Here is a 13,946-nt window from a genome sequence, read left to right as displayed (position 1 = left end):
TCAGGAACAGCACTGCAATGTGTATTCAAGGAGGTTGAGGCAAGAGTAGGGTTTTAAAGGCAAAATGGGGAGGATTACTAAAGTTTGTTTGTTTTGTTTTTTAATAACAGCCACTGGCTATAAAGGTCAATAGCAAGGATGACACCCGTCTGAGGTTGGACAGGTGGTTGTTGGGTAGATGTTACAGAAGTGATTTTGTGAGCTTACAGTGGCTTCTGCCCAAGGTTGTGGTCCTGGCAGTCTTTTGTGAAACTTCTTGTCCTTGGGCACAGGTGCGTGAGATTCCCCCAACTTCACGACATTTTGGCCTTATTTATTTAGTTGGGTAAGCTTGACATAAGTGACTCCATTTTCATTTTGACAACTTTCAGGGGCGTAAGAAAATTTTATACATATAAAAAAATTTAAATAACATTATATCATACAGCATAACATAGCATTACATAATAAATCATTTTCAAATTACAGTTTATAATTTGCTGTGTCCCAAATTGCCTCCCCTTCTACCATTTAAGTCATAACATTGTTCAAGGTTCGTCTGAGGTCCCTGTGTCCTCTGAGAGGGCAATTCCTTTTTCCAGTGTGACAACCTTTGGTGCTTGATAGTTGAGACTGTATCATATATTTGTTGCCTTTACACACACACACACACACACACACACACACACACACATTCGCAAGCATTATTTTTTATGTGCTTAATAAAAGCTTTTATTGAAAGTATTTTTTATAACTCAGTACCAGTTTTATAAGAAGTTGCTATTTGGCAATTCTGAGCCACACTGAGAATTTCCCAGGGTTTTTTCAGTCTTGAGCCATATTATTGAGATAATAAAATAATTATAATAAGCCTTTAAGTGGCTACTCTTGCCAAGGGGGGATTGCTTGCTGAACTGACTATAAATAGGACAGCAAGAGACAGTAAATGGAGACTCTTGCTAGCAATTGTAGCACACACACCCACACTGGTGATAATTGGTTGCAGCCATTAAATTACCCCATCATATGATTAATGCAATTACCACTTATCACTATACTGCTAATTAACTAATCACTTAGAGCTAAACTTGAAAGCAAAGAAGTCACAAATTTATGAATATAGTAAACATTAATTTTATTTCATTTCATATTTCCATATACAACCTTTCTATGTTTTAAGAACTTAATCAAGGAATTTTTTATGGGGAATGTATTGAGGGTTTTCATTTGCTAGTTAGGAATTTTCTGCTGCCATGTACTTATTTTTTTAAATCTTACTCTTTTTAGTATTATGTGAAGTGTAAATAGTTAAATTGGTAAAGATTTGGATTTTGTGTAGTCGTTGTAAGATTGACTTAGAAAATTTTTATAAACTATAGTTGTGGGGTATGGCTCAGAGGTAGAGTGCTTGCCTAGCATGTGCAAGGCCCTGTGTTCAGTCCTCAGTAACACACACATAAAATTAAAAAAAAAAAATTTGTAGTTGTAGATGGAAAAAATACCTTTATTTTATCTGTTTTTTTTTTTTTTTTTAAATGTGGTGCTAAGGATTGAACCAGTGCCTCAAACATGCTAGGCAAGCACAGTGCCACTGATCTACAGCCCCAGCCCCCACAATACTTTTTAAACATACCAGTTCTGAATGTCTTCTTTGATTTCTTTCTTTAAGGTCCTGTAATTTTCATTGTATAGATATTTCACCTCTTTCCTTAAGTAGATTCCCAAGTTTGGGGGCTGGGATGTGGCTCAAGCCGTATCGCGCTCGCCTGGCGTGCGTGCGGCCCGGGTTCGATCCTCAGCACCACATACAAACAAAGATGTTGTGTCCGCCGAAAACTAATAAATAAGTATTAAAAAAATTTAAAAAAAAAAAAGATTCCCAAGTTTTTTGTTTGTTTGTTTTTGAGGCTATTGTAAATGGGATAGTTTTTCTCATGTCCTTCTCAGAGGATTTGTCACTGATATACAGAAATGCCTTTGATTTATGGGTGTTGATTTTATGTCCTGCTACTTTGCTGAATTCATTTACTAGTGCTAGAAGTTTTCTGGGGGAGCTTTTTAGGTCTTCTAGATACAGAATCATATCATCAGCAGATAGTGCTAATTCCTATATCCCTTTAATTTGTTTCATCTATCTAATTGCTCAGGCCAGTGTTTCAAAAACTATGTTACATAGAAGTGGTGAAAGAGGCCATCCCAATGTCATATGTGAGAATTTTAAAAATAGAAATGAAAAATTATTCTATAGTTCTTAACCTTATTTCTTTGCTTTTATCTTTTAGAATAAGTCACTGATAAATGTCTTGAAATTTGAATAAAGATTTTCCCATAGGTTTTTTTTAAAACTGATAAAGAACTTACAAATAGTTCTTATTCTTTGCATCAGTGTTTGCCTTTACCTCTGAAATAAGGCTTCTCACTTTTGATTAATTTGTGGTTTTAAAATATTTTATGACTAACTTCATTGAGATATAATGTACACGTAATAAAATGCTTCCATTTAAATCTATATGAAATTTGAATTTTTACACCCATGTCCCCACAACCAATATCAAGATAAGGAATGGTTCTGTACCCAGATAGTTCCTCTGCACCCCTTCCCAGAGAATTCTAGCCACCTTCACCTACTCCTAGGAAATTAATGATCTAATTTCAGCCACTGTACTATAGATTTATCTTCCCTAGTTTCATATAAGAGAAACAATACAGTATGTATTCCCCTCATCTAGCTTCCTCCTGTCACCTACTTGGAATGTATCACTATCCAATCTTTTGTTTGTTTGTTTGTTTTTTGCTGTTGGTTTTCCATTGAATAGTCAGAATCTTATTTATCTACCAACCCATTAATAGTCTGATTTTTTTGTTGTAAAAATATTATCAATGCCTGTAAAACATGCTAGAACATAATGTTCATGTGTCTACCAACACCATTAACTAACAGTTAACCCTAACAGTTACTATTGCAGGTATTTTCACTTTTGTAAAATTTCCTACCAGCCTGATCTTTAAAAATAAGTGCAAAAATTCAGTTTGGGGGTCTGAAGGTATAGCACTTGCCCAGAGTGAATGAGGCCCTGGGTTCCCTCCCCAGCACAACCAAAAGGATTTTTTTTTTTCACTTTTTATGTAAATCCATAAGAAATGTAATTGTTCTTTATAATGTGTATAATTTTCTTTAAAAACTACATTACTATTACAAGTTTGCTTTGTATATTTGAGTTGTCTAATTCTAAGATATATCTTTTCAGTTAGAATTTTTACAGTCTCTACTGTAGTGAATATTTTACAAAAAAAAAAAAAAAAAAGCTTTTCTGCTGAAGTTTTCCTTGGAACAAATTTCTGGCCTTGATATTATTGGATATTACATAGGAGATTTCCTTTTCTTTCTTTCTTTCTTTTTTTTTTTTTTTTTACTTAGAAAGTAATGTAATTGAGTGGATAATAACCCTTAATTTCTAGCCTTTGAGTTACTTGAACCTGACTTTAAATCATGATTGTGTAACCAAGAAAGAGTTATTTAATGTCTATGAAACTTTGTTGTTTTTTCTCCAGATACTAAAATGATAAGATTGTGTGTGTGACCTGGCATGATACTACTACATAGTTGTGTTGTTTTCCAGAAAGATTACTAATTTAAAGTAGCAACAAGCAGTGTATAAATTTCCCTGTTCCACCAGTCTTTAAGTTGATAATTCAGAAATTTTTGCTAGTTTAATAGACGTGCCCTCAGATTTGCTTTAATTTGCACATATGTGATTTCAAGGAAGAGAGACATTCTCTGTGGGTTTGCATTTCCTCCCTAGAAGTGCCTGTTCTGTTTTTGTTGCTCACATGTCTTTCAGGAGAGTTTTTAATTATGTCTCCCTCTCCATTGTTTGTCTTCTCCTTCTGGCTTTATTACTTTTTCCCTTTAAAGAAATTAGACCATTCACATTTAAAAATCTCCAGTTGTTTCCTTTGCAGTTTCTATTGTCACAGTGGTACATGGTTCCATTCTTCCTGGTCTCCTGCTGGTCATTGTAAGGATCCCCTTCTCTGTACAGCTCCTTGTCATCAGTGTGTCAACAAGTCTGTCCTCAGGGTGTGTGTGGGGGGAGGGGGGATTCTTTTTAAAAGCCTTTTTCCTTAAAAAGAATATGCTTCTAAATCACAAAAGAAAATGAATGAATCTTAGATTTGATTCAGAAAACACCTGGCTCAGTTGTTTAAATGCTTGTTCTAGTAACAAAAACCTAGAGGTGACTTTATTTTTCCCAAAACAGCATTACTTAACTTCCACTTACTATCCTGAGGCCAAGACACAGCCATAAACATTCTTTGGCGAAATTAAAAATAGAGATATCAGGACTGTCCAGGAAAAATAGATCCTCATCTATTCAAATTTCCCTTCAGTGTCTGTTGTATAAAAGAAAGAAAAGAGTGTCCCATCAATGGAATTCCTGAGTAAGAATTTTATTCCATCTGTTTGGCCCCTGTGCTGTATAACCATCAGGCAGGGGCCTCAGTTTACCCTGAAGTCTCATCAGGTATGAGTCCCTCTAAATACCAGCACCACCCCACAAGTTTTATGTTAAGAAAACAGTTCCTTCTTCTTTGACATATCCTGTTACCATGGTCATTATCACTGTTATCACTCCCTCAAGTAATTTTTTTTGTAGAATAAATACAGGGCTTATGTGAAAGGTATTTATTTTATTTCATTGATTGGGTAATCTCTGAGCTTTCCAAGTCCTTTCTTTATCCCTCTTCATTCACATGGGTCATTGAAAAGTGAGTCGTTACTATCTGTTACTTGTTTTCTTACCTTAAGAATAACACCTCGTAATTTTATCGAGCCATGAATGTTCGTTTCCTTCAATGTCAAGATCAACATAAAATTACCTGTGTCTATATCCTTGCAGACGGCAATGGAAGTGATGCAGTTCAGCAGGGAGGAGGTGCGGGAGGTGCTGAGGCTGCTGGCTGGAATCCTGCATCTCGGGAACATTGAGTTCATCACTGCTGGTGGGGCGCAGGTGTCCTTCAAAACAGGTGAGAGGCTGCACCTGCCTTCAGCCTTCCTCCCTTCCTTGGAGTCTTCCTCTTGCAATTTAAACCTAGAAATTAACTGACTGACCTTTTACAGAAAGAGGTTTTCTGGCCCCTGCAGTAGAGAACTAGGGAAGTTTTTATTCTCTCTCTTTTTGGTGCTGTGATTGAACCCAGTGTCTTGGACATGCTGGGTGCACTTTCTGCCACCCAGTGCCCCCCAACCCCCAGCTGAAGAGCTATAGAATTTTAGCTGTATCTGATGTGAAATGTCAGCTCGTAAAGGGCCAGGGCATATGATCGTTACTACTGAAAGGGGATGGTGTCTTTGTTCTCCTTACTAAGAAAAAAGGAAAATGGGCCAAATAAGTGGAAATAGGAACAAGGAGGACTTGATGTAGGGAAAATATTAAGTCAGGTGGACTTGAGCTTTGCCCTGGTTTTTAGTGTAGCAGTTAAGAGCTTTAGATTTCCAAGCCAAAATGCTGGGTTCAGATCCCAGGTCTGCCACAAGCTGTGGCCTGTGTTGTTAATCCCCTAACCCTGGTGCCTGCTCAGCAGGACCTCGGAGATCTTTGTCAAGATAAAATGAGTGAATATACATAGAGCTTTCATTTTTCTGGAGCGACTTATTTACCAGTGTTTTGAGTACTTTTCTGATAGAAGCAGTAGGTGAGGTGCTAGAAGCTGGGAACTGGAGGAGTTCGGGGTCTGTAGAGGAGATGGTCTGTAGGCCAGTACTTCTCAAATGTTTGATCCCACCCAGTGCTCCTCAGTATCCTCAAATCATTGAACACGGGAGTACTTTTTTGATGTGGGTTAAATGTGTTTAAATGTTAGAAATTAGAACAGAGGCATTTAAAAGATTTATTAATTCATTTAATCATAAAAATAACAGACCCACATCATATTAAAATAAATATTTTTTATTTAAAAAACTGTTTTCCCAAACAGAAAAACACTGTTGTGAGAACAGTTACATTGTATTACCATTTCTGCCAAATGGATCCAGAAATGTTTTGCTTTGTAGTGTCATTCTGTATAGTTAGCTCTGAACCTATTTGAGGTCCGGTGGCTGGTTTCTTTTAGGAGGCTGTGGGTGTACTTAGGCCTTACACTTTGCTTTTAGCTCTGGGCAGGTCTGCAGAGTTACTTGGGCTGGACCCAACGCAGCTCACCGATGCCCTGACCCAGAGATCGATGTTCCTCAGGGGAGAAGAGATCCTCACGCCTCTCAATGTTCAACAGGTACCCACACTTTGTCTGCAACGCCTGTCTTAAAATACACCCCTGGGATTTCAGATCTGTGAGTTTGATTCACACAAGTGACTGACATTGAGCTGTTTAAATGACTTTGGCTCATGGTCCACATGTAGAAGATATCCAAGTTTTGGGAATAGACAAAGATGTTGAATTAATTCCTGAGAGACAGTATAGCATAGTGTTTACAAGGACAGGTCTAATACAAAGCCCCTGAGTTTGAGACTTTGTCCTTACACTTACTAATGTCCATTCTTGGAAAATATATTTACTGTGCCTCGATATCCTCCTCTGTAAGTCAACGGTAATTATCACACCTAATTCATAGGATTCTTACAAGGGTAAAAATAACAAATATATGGTAAGTTATGCCTCCTTCAGAATAAACGCTACATAAACATTAGCCATAATAATGTGTTATTGTTGTTGTTCTTATACATGAAGTCAGTGCAACAGCATGTTTCTTGTTGCTTCTGCTGCTGCCTTGAGCCAATTTGTATGCACTAGCCCTTCTGATATGTTTTTTAATTGGATGAGTAAAAATGTTAACCATATCATGAAGAAAAACTTCATGTGTACAAAGTAGAAGTGGAGGAGAAGATGAAAATTCTAAAACTCAGGTCTTAATCAGTGTTTTAAACCTGACAAAATGTGTACTCATATATGTAGACTCAGGTTCTTTCATATAACTGAACATATAAAGTTGAGCTTAGAACCCTGATACTTCAAGGGGCTCTTGGAGACTCTTACTGGAAAGTCAGTCAGTGAGTTTATGCTTTCTCTAGATATCTGTGCTTTCCTGCACAGTGTGGATTTACTTAACACTGGGAGCCTAGGTCCTTCCTCAGAGCAGGTGTGGGCAGTTGGGGCTATTAGCATGTCCTGTCCCCTAGGCAGTGGACAGCAGAGACTCCCTGGCCATGGCACTTTATGCACGCTGCTTTGAGTGGGTGATCAAGAAGATCAACAGCAGGATCAAGGGCAAAGATGACTTCAAATCTATTGGCATCCTTGACATCTTTGGATTTGAAAACTTTGAGGTAGGCTTCCGAAGAGTGGGACACATGAAGTCTGTTCTGTTTTTTGAGCAGCTATGAAGCATATCTCTTGAAACAGACATGGATATGTTTCTCTGTCAATTGTTTTTTTCCTTTTCTCCACTTTTATATGTAGTGGTGAGGGAACTAAAGATTTTTGTTGACCATTTCCCTTCTCAGGTTAACCACTTTGAGCAATTCAATATCAACTATGCAAATGAGAAACTTCAGGAATACTTCAACAAGCATATTTTTTCTTTAGAACAATTAGAATATAGCAGGTAAGCACTTGCAGACTTCCATTTCAATTATTTTTTTTTAAATCCACCAAATCAGATAGTTTAAAGCTGTATTTTAATTTCACTTGTCCTTCTTCATCTCTCTACAGAGAGGGATTAGTGTGGGAAGATATCGACTGGATAGACAATGGAGAATGTCTGGACTTGATTGAGAAGGTAAGCAGTTGTTGAAGAATGGTAACAGTCCCAAGGGTGTCCAGCCGGGCTGATTCATATTTATGGGAACAAAATAACTTGCACGAACTCGTACATCAAAGATGTGAATGTTTAGAACACAATGGACCATTTGGAAGCATACATGTAAATGTGCGAAGTTGAATTTAAATACTTGGCTGCTTCAGACCCATTGTTTCATTGAACTCAATGTTTTATAATCAACAATGTGTGAACTGGCTTCAATAGATCTTAGTGGCAGAGCCTTACCAGGCTAGTCCAGGAGTAGATTAGCCAGTTGCAAAAGACTGATTCCCCAAATTTCAGTGGCTTCCATTTTTTGAAAAATATTTATTGTAATTTAAATTAGTTGGTTTTCTTTATGGCATAACATTATAAATTTTTCAGTCCAAGAAGTTACATGCTTTTTCTTTTGACCAGTGGCTTGATAGAGAACAGAAAGAAGCTCTAAAGTAGTTGGAAAGGTAAACATTTCAACATTTGATTCATTCATCCTTTTCTTTTCCACCTGTAGAAGCTTGGCCTCCTCGCCCTCATCAATGAAGAGAGCCATTTTCCTCAAGCCACAGACAGCACCTTACTGGAGAAACTGCACAATCAGCATGCTGTATGTCAACCCTGCTGGCTCTTTATTTCCGAATTGCTTTTCTGCTCATGAAGATAATGCACAGATGTGTCTTGGCCCAACTTTGCTTCCCACATTTAATTATTTCTTTTCAAATGAGAGCTTTCTTCCTCTGATTCTAAATTGAATGTTAGATTTGGGACTACTTGTTAGAATATGCCAAAGTTCATTGTATGGGTGGAAAATGGAAGCATTCTGACCTACTGTACTGACACAGCAGAGAGGTAGATGGTTCCAGTGCATCTTCTACTGTGTCTTAAACTGACGGTGCATAACAGGCACTGCAGTTCACTGCCCACTGTGTATGGTTTTCTCTAGAAGTTCAAGGAAATCAGTGAGTGAATTAAGGCATTTGTATCTTTTTTCTTTTTTTCTTATTAGAATAACCACTTTTATGTGAAGCCCAGAGTTGCAGTCAACAATTTTGGGGTGAAACACTATGCTGGAGAGGTAACTTCTTATTGAGATAACTTAATATATTTGTGCATTTGGTATTAAGAGAAAGTAGTAGTTTCAGAAAACAGTCACAAATTTATTGAAATAATTTTGTTTTAATGAGTCTAGCTTTTAAAAGAGTTGTTTCTAGCCAGGTGTAGTGGCTCATGCCTGTAATCCCAGTGACTTGGGAGGCTGAGGCAGGAGGATCACAAGTTCAAAGCTAGCCTCAGCAATTTAGTGAGACCCTGATTCAAAATTTAAACTAAATGGTCTGGGAATGTGGCTCAGTAGTTAAGCACCCCTAGGATCAATCCCTGGTACTAAAAATAAAATAAAATAAATAAATAGGTAGGTAGGTAGATATTTAGATAGATAAATAAGTTGCTTCTCACTTGAAACATTTCTGTTGACCAATTTGTCCTTCTCTCTTATTTTTTTTTTGTGGTATTAGGGATGAAACCCGAGGCCTTATGCATGCTAGGCAAATGCTCTAATACTGAGTCACATTCCCAGCCTCTCTCTTTTATTTTTTTAAGTGAATTTTTAATTTATTTTTTCTGTTTGTTTGTTTATGTGATTTATGTGATCTAACCTAGTGCCTCACATGTATTAGGCAAGTGCTTTACCACTGAGCCACAACCCCAGTCGCTCTCTTATTTTTTTAAAACTAGGTTCAGTATGATGTCCGAGGCATCTTGGAGAAAAACAGAGACACATTTCGAGACGACCTTCTCAACTTGCTAAGAGAAAGCCGGTATGTGGGTCTCCTCTATGAAGTCATTAGCAAGCAAATTAAAATTTGTGCAAATGCACTTATTCATGTATACAGAACAAATTACTACTGTGGAAACCCTTGACATTATATCTTCTTTTCCAGACAGTATTTCATCAATACAATGACACAGAGATATATAATAATAGCAGTGACTATCATTTAATGAGATGTCAAAATAATAGCAAATCCATGAGTCAGGTACTCTGATTGATCTCCTTATGTAAATGAGAAAACTGAGGCATGGAGTGGTTAAGTGACTTGCCTAAGATCTCTCAACTGGTGACCAGTGAGCTGTAGAGCTTTGTTTAGCTAAAAAACTTGAGACCCTTAACCAGTCAGACCGCCTTTCTTCACTGCCAGCTTGGAGCAGAGTGTTCATTTCAGGCTTGGTATTGTAGGATCCAGGTGTCTCTTGTTAGTACAGGGGTGACAAGAAGATTAACCTGTTGTTAGCTCAAGTAAAGTTCTACATTTATTACACTTTCGTTTACTAACTCATGAATTATAAATTCACACCATTAATTCAGTAGCTAAGGAAAACATACAGAAACTTTTAATGGTTTGTTTAGCTACTTGTAAGTATTAAACTGGGAAGCTTCCTATTGTTGGGAGGCTTTGTTGATGGGCGAGTGTTTGGGGGAAAGCCCTGGCCTGAAAGCTTTTTATACTGCATGGATCTATAACAAATAAATTATTTTTTTTAAAGCCATTGAAATTGTCCCACATCCCTTCAATTTTTTTTTTCCACACAGAAATACATTTTTGATATCTAAGGAAGGAAGTAGCACAATTGTTAAAAAGCTATAATTCTTTTCAAAATGTAAATACCAGGTGGCCATCCTGTCACTTAGCTAGTGGCTGTGAATTGGGGTGAAGGGGAACCCGGGTAAGCTATTAGCTGAGAGCTTAGAATTTGAAGTTTTTGATCTTTATACTTGTTTTAACTGATCCTCTGTGAAAATTTTACTATTGATAATTTCAACAGCTATTTTCATTTTAAGATGAGTTTTCATACCCATTAAAAATGCTTTAAAATACCACAGCATGTTATCTGTCAAAGCAGTTTGAAAAGATTTAAAATGATACATTTAAATAAAAGCTGCATATGGGTTTTAAATAAAAGCAGTTTGTTGTAGTGGAAAGATCACAGGCCTGGAGCATCTGGATGGGGCTTGGCGGGTCGCCTCTCTGCTAGTGTTGGGCGGTTTTGTGATGGGGTAAGGAACTTGCTGTTTCAGCCACACACCTCTGCAAGCTGAGGGCTTGAGCTGTTGGCTCTCTCTACCCTTTCACCTCTGACATCTTTGACCTCTTAATAGAAACCAAGCTTTTCTCCAAGAGGTCGACTGCACAGTTGGAGATCTTAAAAGAGTGAGCCTTGCACAGCCTCCCGGAACAAACGCGAAAAAGTGCTGCAGCAGAGCAAGAAGCACTAACATTGCCACCTTGGTGATACGGACTCCTAGATGTCCTCCCTGCCTTTCCTGGTGATAGTGAAGCCACCAAACTCCCCATTATATCCCGTATCTTCCATGCAAGGAGGATGGAAAATATGGGGAAACATTTTTTTGTTTAATTTTATTAATAGTGGCAATGGAATTTATAGAACTTCTTAATAGTAATGACAATGACAGTTAACATCAGTACTTATCTTGTGCCAGGGACCATGCTCTCAACCTTTTGCATTTCATCCTTGCCTCAGCATTAGGAGACAGTTTTAAAATGATCGCCATTTTTCAGATAAAAAATCTGAGACCAATACTGGGGGGCCAGGGGTGATTCACCCTCGTAGCATAGCTAGCAAGTGATGGAGGCGGAATTTGAACTTTAGTCTGCCTCAGTCCAGATTTAGTGTTCCTCATTAGCACCTTCCCATAAGTTAACTGGTAGGGTCTTCACAACACTGTAAGAGCAAAACAAATGTAGTTGGCTCTGCATTTCTGTGGTTCTGCTTCCATGGATTGAACCAACCTTGGATTAAAAAAATAATGCATCTGTGCTGAACACGTATGGACTTTTTTTTGTTATCACCTAAACAGTATATTTTAACAATGGCATATACACCATATTAGGCACTATAAGTTATCTGGAGATGATTTTAGGTATATGGGAGAATGACGTGAGGGACCTGAACATCTTGGATTCTGCTGTCCACTGGGGGTCCTGGAAGCAATCCCCTGTGGATCCCAAGGGCTGGGTCTGTCGCCCTACAGGTCAGGAAACCCAGGTGACAGGGCTCAGGTGCTGCTCTGGAAAGCACAACACTCCTGAGTGGGAGGCCAGCCAAGTCACTGTCCCTCCAGTCCACTTCTCTGCGATGTCTGCTGCTCTGAAGGCTGGTATAGTTTTTCAGTGCCTGAAGGTCGCGGCAATAGTTAGTTTAAAGTCCTTGGAAGCTGTCTTAGCTCTTAGGCCTCAGAGTGCCCCTTTCAGTTATCAGTGGGAAAGTGTACCATAATTATAGTAATCGGACGGCTAATAATTGGGGGTGTGTGTGCCTCACGATCCTGCTCTTCCCTCACCCAGGTTCGACTTCATCTATGACCTCTTTGAACACGTCTCAAGCCGCAACAATCAGGACACCTTGAAATGTGGAAGCAAACACCGGCGGCCCACAGTCAGCTCACAGTTCAAGGTTAGTCTCCACTGGGGCTCACGTGAGTTATTGTTACTATGATTTTTAAGAACCCAAAAGAGGATTTAGGTATAGTAAGGACTATGGGAATGTTTGATTTTGTTTTCTTTTATATCATGCTTTTCAAATAGTCAGTCCTTTAGAAATATACACTGTTTGGGCTGGGGTGTAACTCAGTGATAGAGTGTGTGCCTCACATGCATGGATACATGGGTTCAATCCCTAGGACTTCCCCCTAAAACGTGTGTGTGTGTGTGTGTGTGTGTGTGTATACATGTATATAATATATAGTATACATTTATGCATATGTTTTTGTGTGTGTATATATGTATGTATGTATATAAACATATATAAAATATATACATTTTTTGAAGCAGATGAAAACATGGTTTTTAAAAATTATCATTACATAAAGGAGAACTGTTTAAGCCCCAGCTTTTGAAATAACAGATCTCCTTAAGAAGGTCTGTTTTAGTTGTAGCTAGGCACAGTGGTGCACACTTATAATCCCAGTGACTCCAGAAGCTAAGGCAGGAGGATCACAAGTTTGAGGCCAGCCTGGGCAACTTGTCTCAAAATAAAGAATAAATAAAAAGGTTGAGGGTGTCACTCAGCAGTGATGTGCTCCTGGATTTAATTATTAGTACCACAAAAAAAAAAAAAGAAAAAATGAAGTTCTGTTTTGCCATCTTATTTGTGTTTAGAAGCTCATGTAAAAATAGGTGGTTTTTCTTCCCATGTCTGAATGTCTATATTTTTCCCAGGTATGTTTGCAATATCACAACTAGATATAGTGACTAAGTTCAGATTTAAATAAGATTAATTTCAGTTACTTTGTCCAGGTATCTGGAATTCAAGGAAAATGATTCTTATTTGCATTTTAAATGTGAAAGCATTTTGTCTACCTTAAAAGGTAGAGTATAATGAAGATATTGCCCTCAAATGGAAATCCCAGCATGAAGAGAAGTGGAGTCAGTTCTTCAGCTGACACTAAACGCCCTGTGAGGCTGGCCTCCCTTTGGCCTCTCACACAGGGATGCTCGGGGCTCACTGTGTGCAGCCTGCTGTACACTGTAGGTGGAGATGAGCTGCCACACTGGCATGCAAACAGCATGGGTGGTACAGCAGTAAGGTTAGGTGTTTTCCAGATTAGATATAATGTAATAAACACAATATTCATGTAACATAAGATATAATGACAGCAGCTACATATACTGTACTGCACATTGGGATAATTAGTTTATATTCGTTGTCTGGGTCACTGCTCCTGTAACCCCATGTGTGCATGTTATTGTCTCCGTTTTACAAATGAGGAGACCCACTCAGGCCCTCAGAGGAGTGACAGTGGGATTTGAGTTGGACCTCAGTGTGTCTGACTGTACAGCTTCGGCTCTTAATCTTCCAGTAGAATTGCTTTCTTTTTCTAGGGTGCCCTATCTATTTGCCTGGAGTGTCTTAAAAGGCTTTTTGAACATTTGGGACTTGAATTGGGTGAGGAATGAAGGAAAAGGGTGGGTGGCCTTCCTGGTGGAGACCAGAACAGGAGAAGAGTCCAGAATCCGGGAGTAAGTCTTCCCTCTAAGGCTCTCTGTAGACAAGGGCCTGTGGCAGTGCACCTAAACACCAGAGTATGAAGAGCCAAGAATACCAGGGTGCTTTGTTCTCTTAGAGATCCTAAAGCTTTCTGAGCAGAAAA

The 13,946-nt window shown here is 38.4% G+C and overlaps 1 protein-coding gene across 1 annotated transcript in view; it reads left to right on the top strand.

Annotated features, from left to right (window-relative positions):
- Myo10 (myosin X) overlaps positions 1–13,946 on the top strand; it is a 207,028-nt gene that overhangs the window by 118,201 nt on the left and 74,881 nt on the right. The window contains exons 10-18 of the mRNA XM_027954392.2: positions 4,881–5,010; positions 6,137–6,255; positions 7,161–7,307; positions 7,485–7,585; positions 7,693–7,759; positions 8,292–8,384; positions 8,784–8,852; positions 9,512–9,594; positions 12,142–12,250. Of these exons, the coding sequence (XP_027810193.2) occupies positions 4,881–5,010; positions 6,137–6,255; positions 7,161–7,307; positions 7,485–7,585; positions 7,693–7,759; positions 8,292–8,384; positions 8,784–8,852; positions 9,512–9,594; positions 12,142–12,250 (918 nt within the window). The remainder of the gene's footprint in view (positions 1–4,880; positions 5,011–6,136; positions 6,256–7,160; positions 7,308–7,484; positions 7,586–7,692; positions 7,760–8,291; positions 8,385–8,783; positions 8,853–9,511; positions 9,595–12,141; positions 12,251–13,946) is intronic.

Source organism: Marmota flaviventris, chromosome 5 (assembly GCF_047511675.1).
Source record: "Marmota flaviventris isolate mMarFla1 chromosome 5, mMarFla1.hap1, whole genome shotgun sequence".
Taxonomy (NCBI): domain Eukaryota; kingdom Metazoa; phylum Chordata; class Mammalia; order Rodentia; family Sciuridae; genus Marmota; species Marmota flaviventris.
Note: the sequence above shows the minus strand (reverse complement) of the source record. Positions and strands in the feature narration are given on the sequence as shown.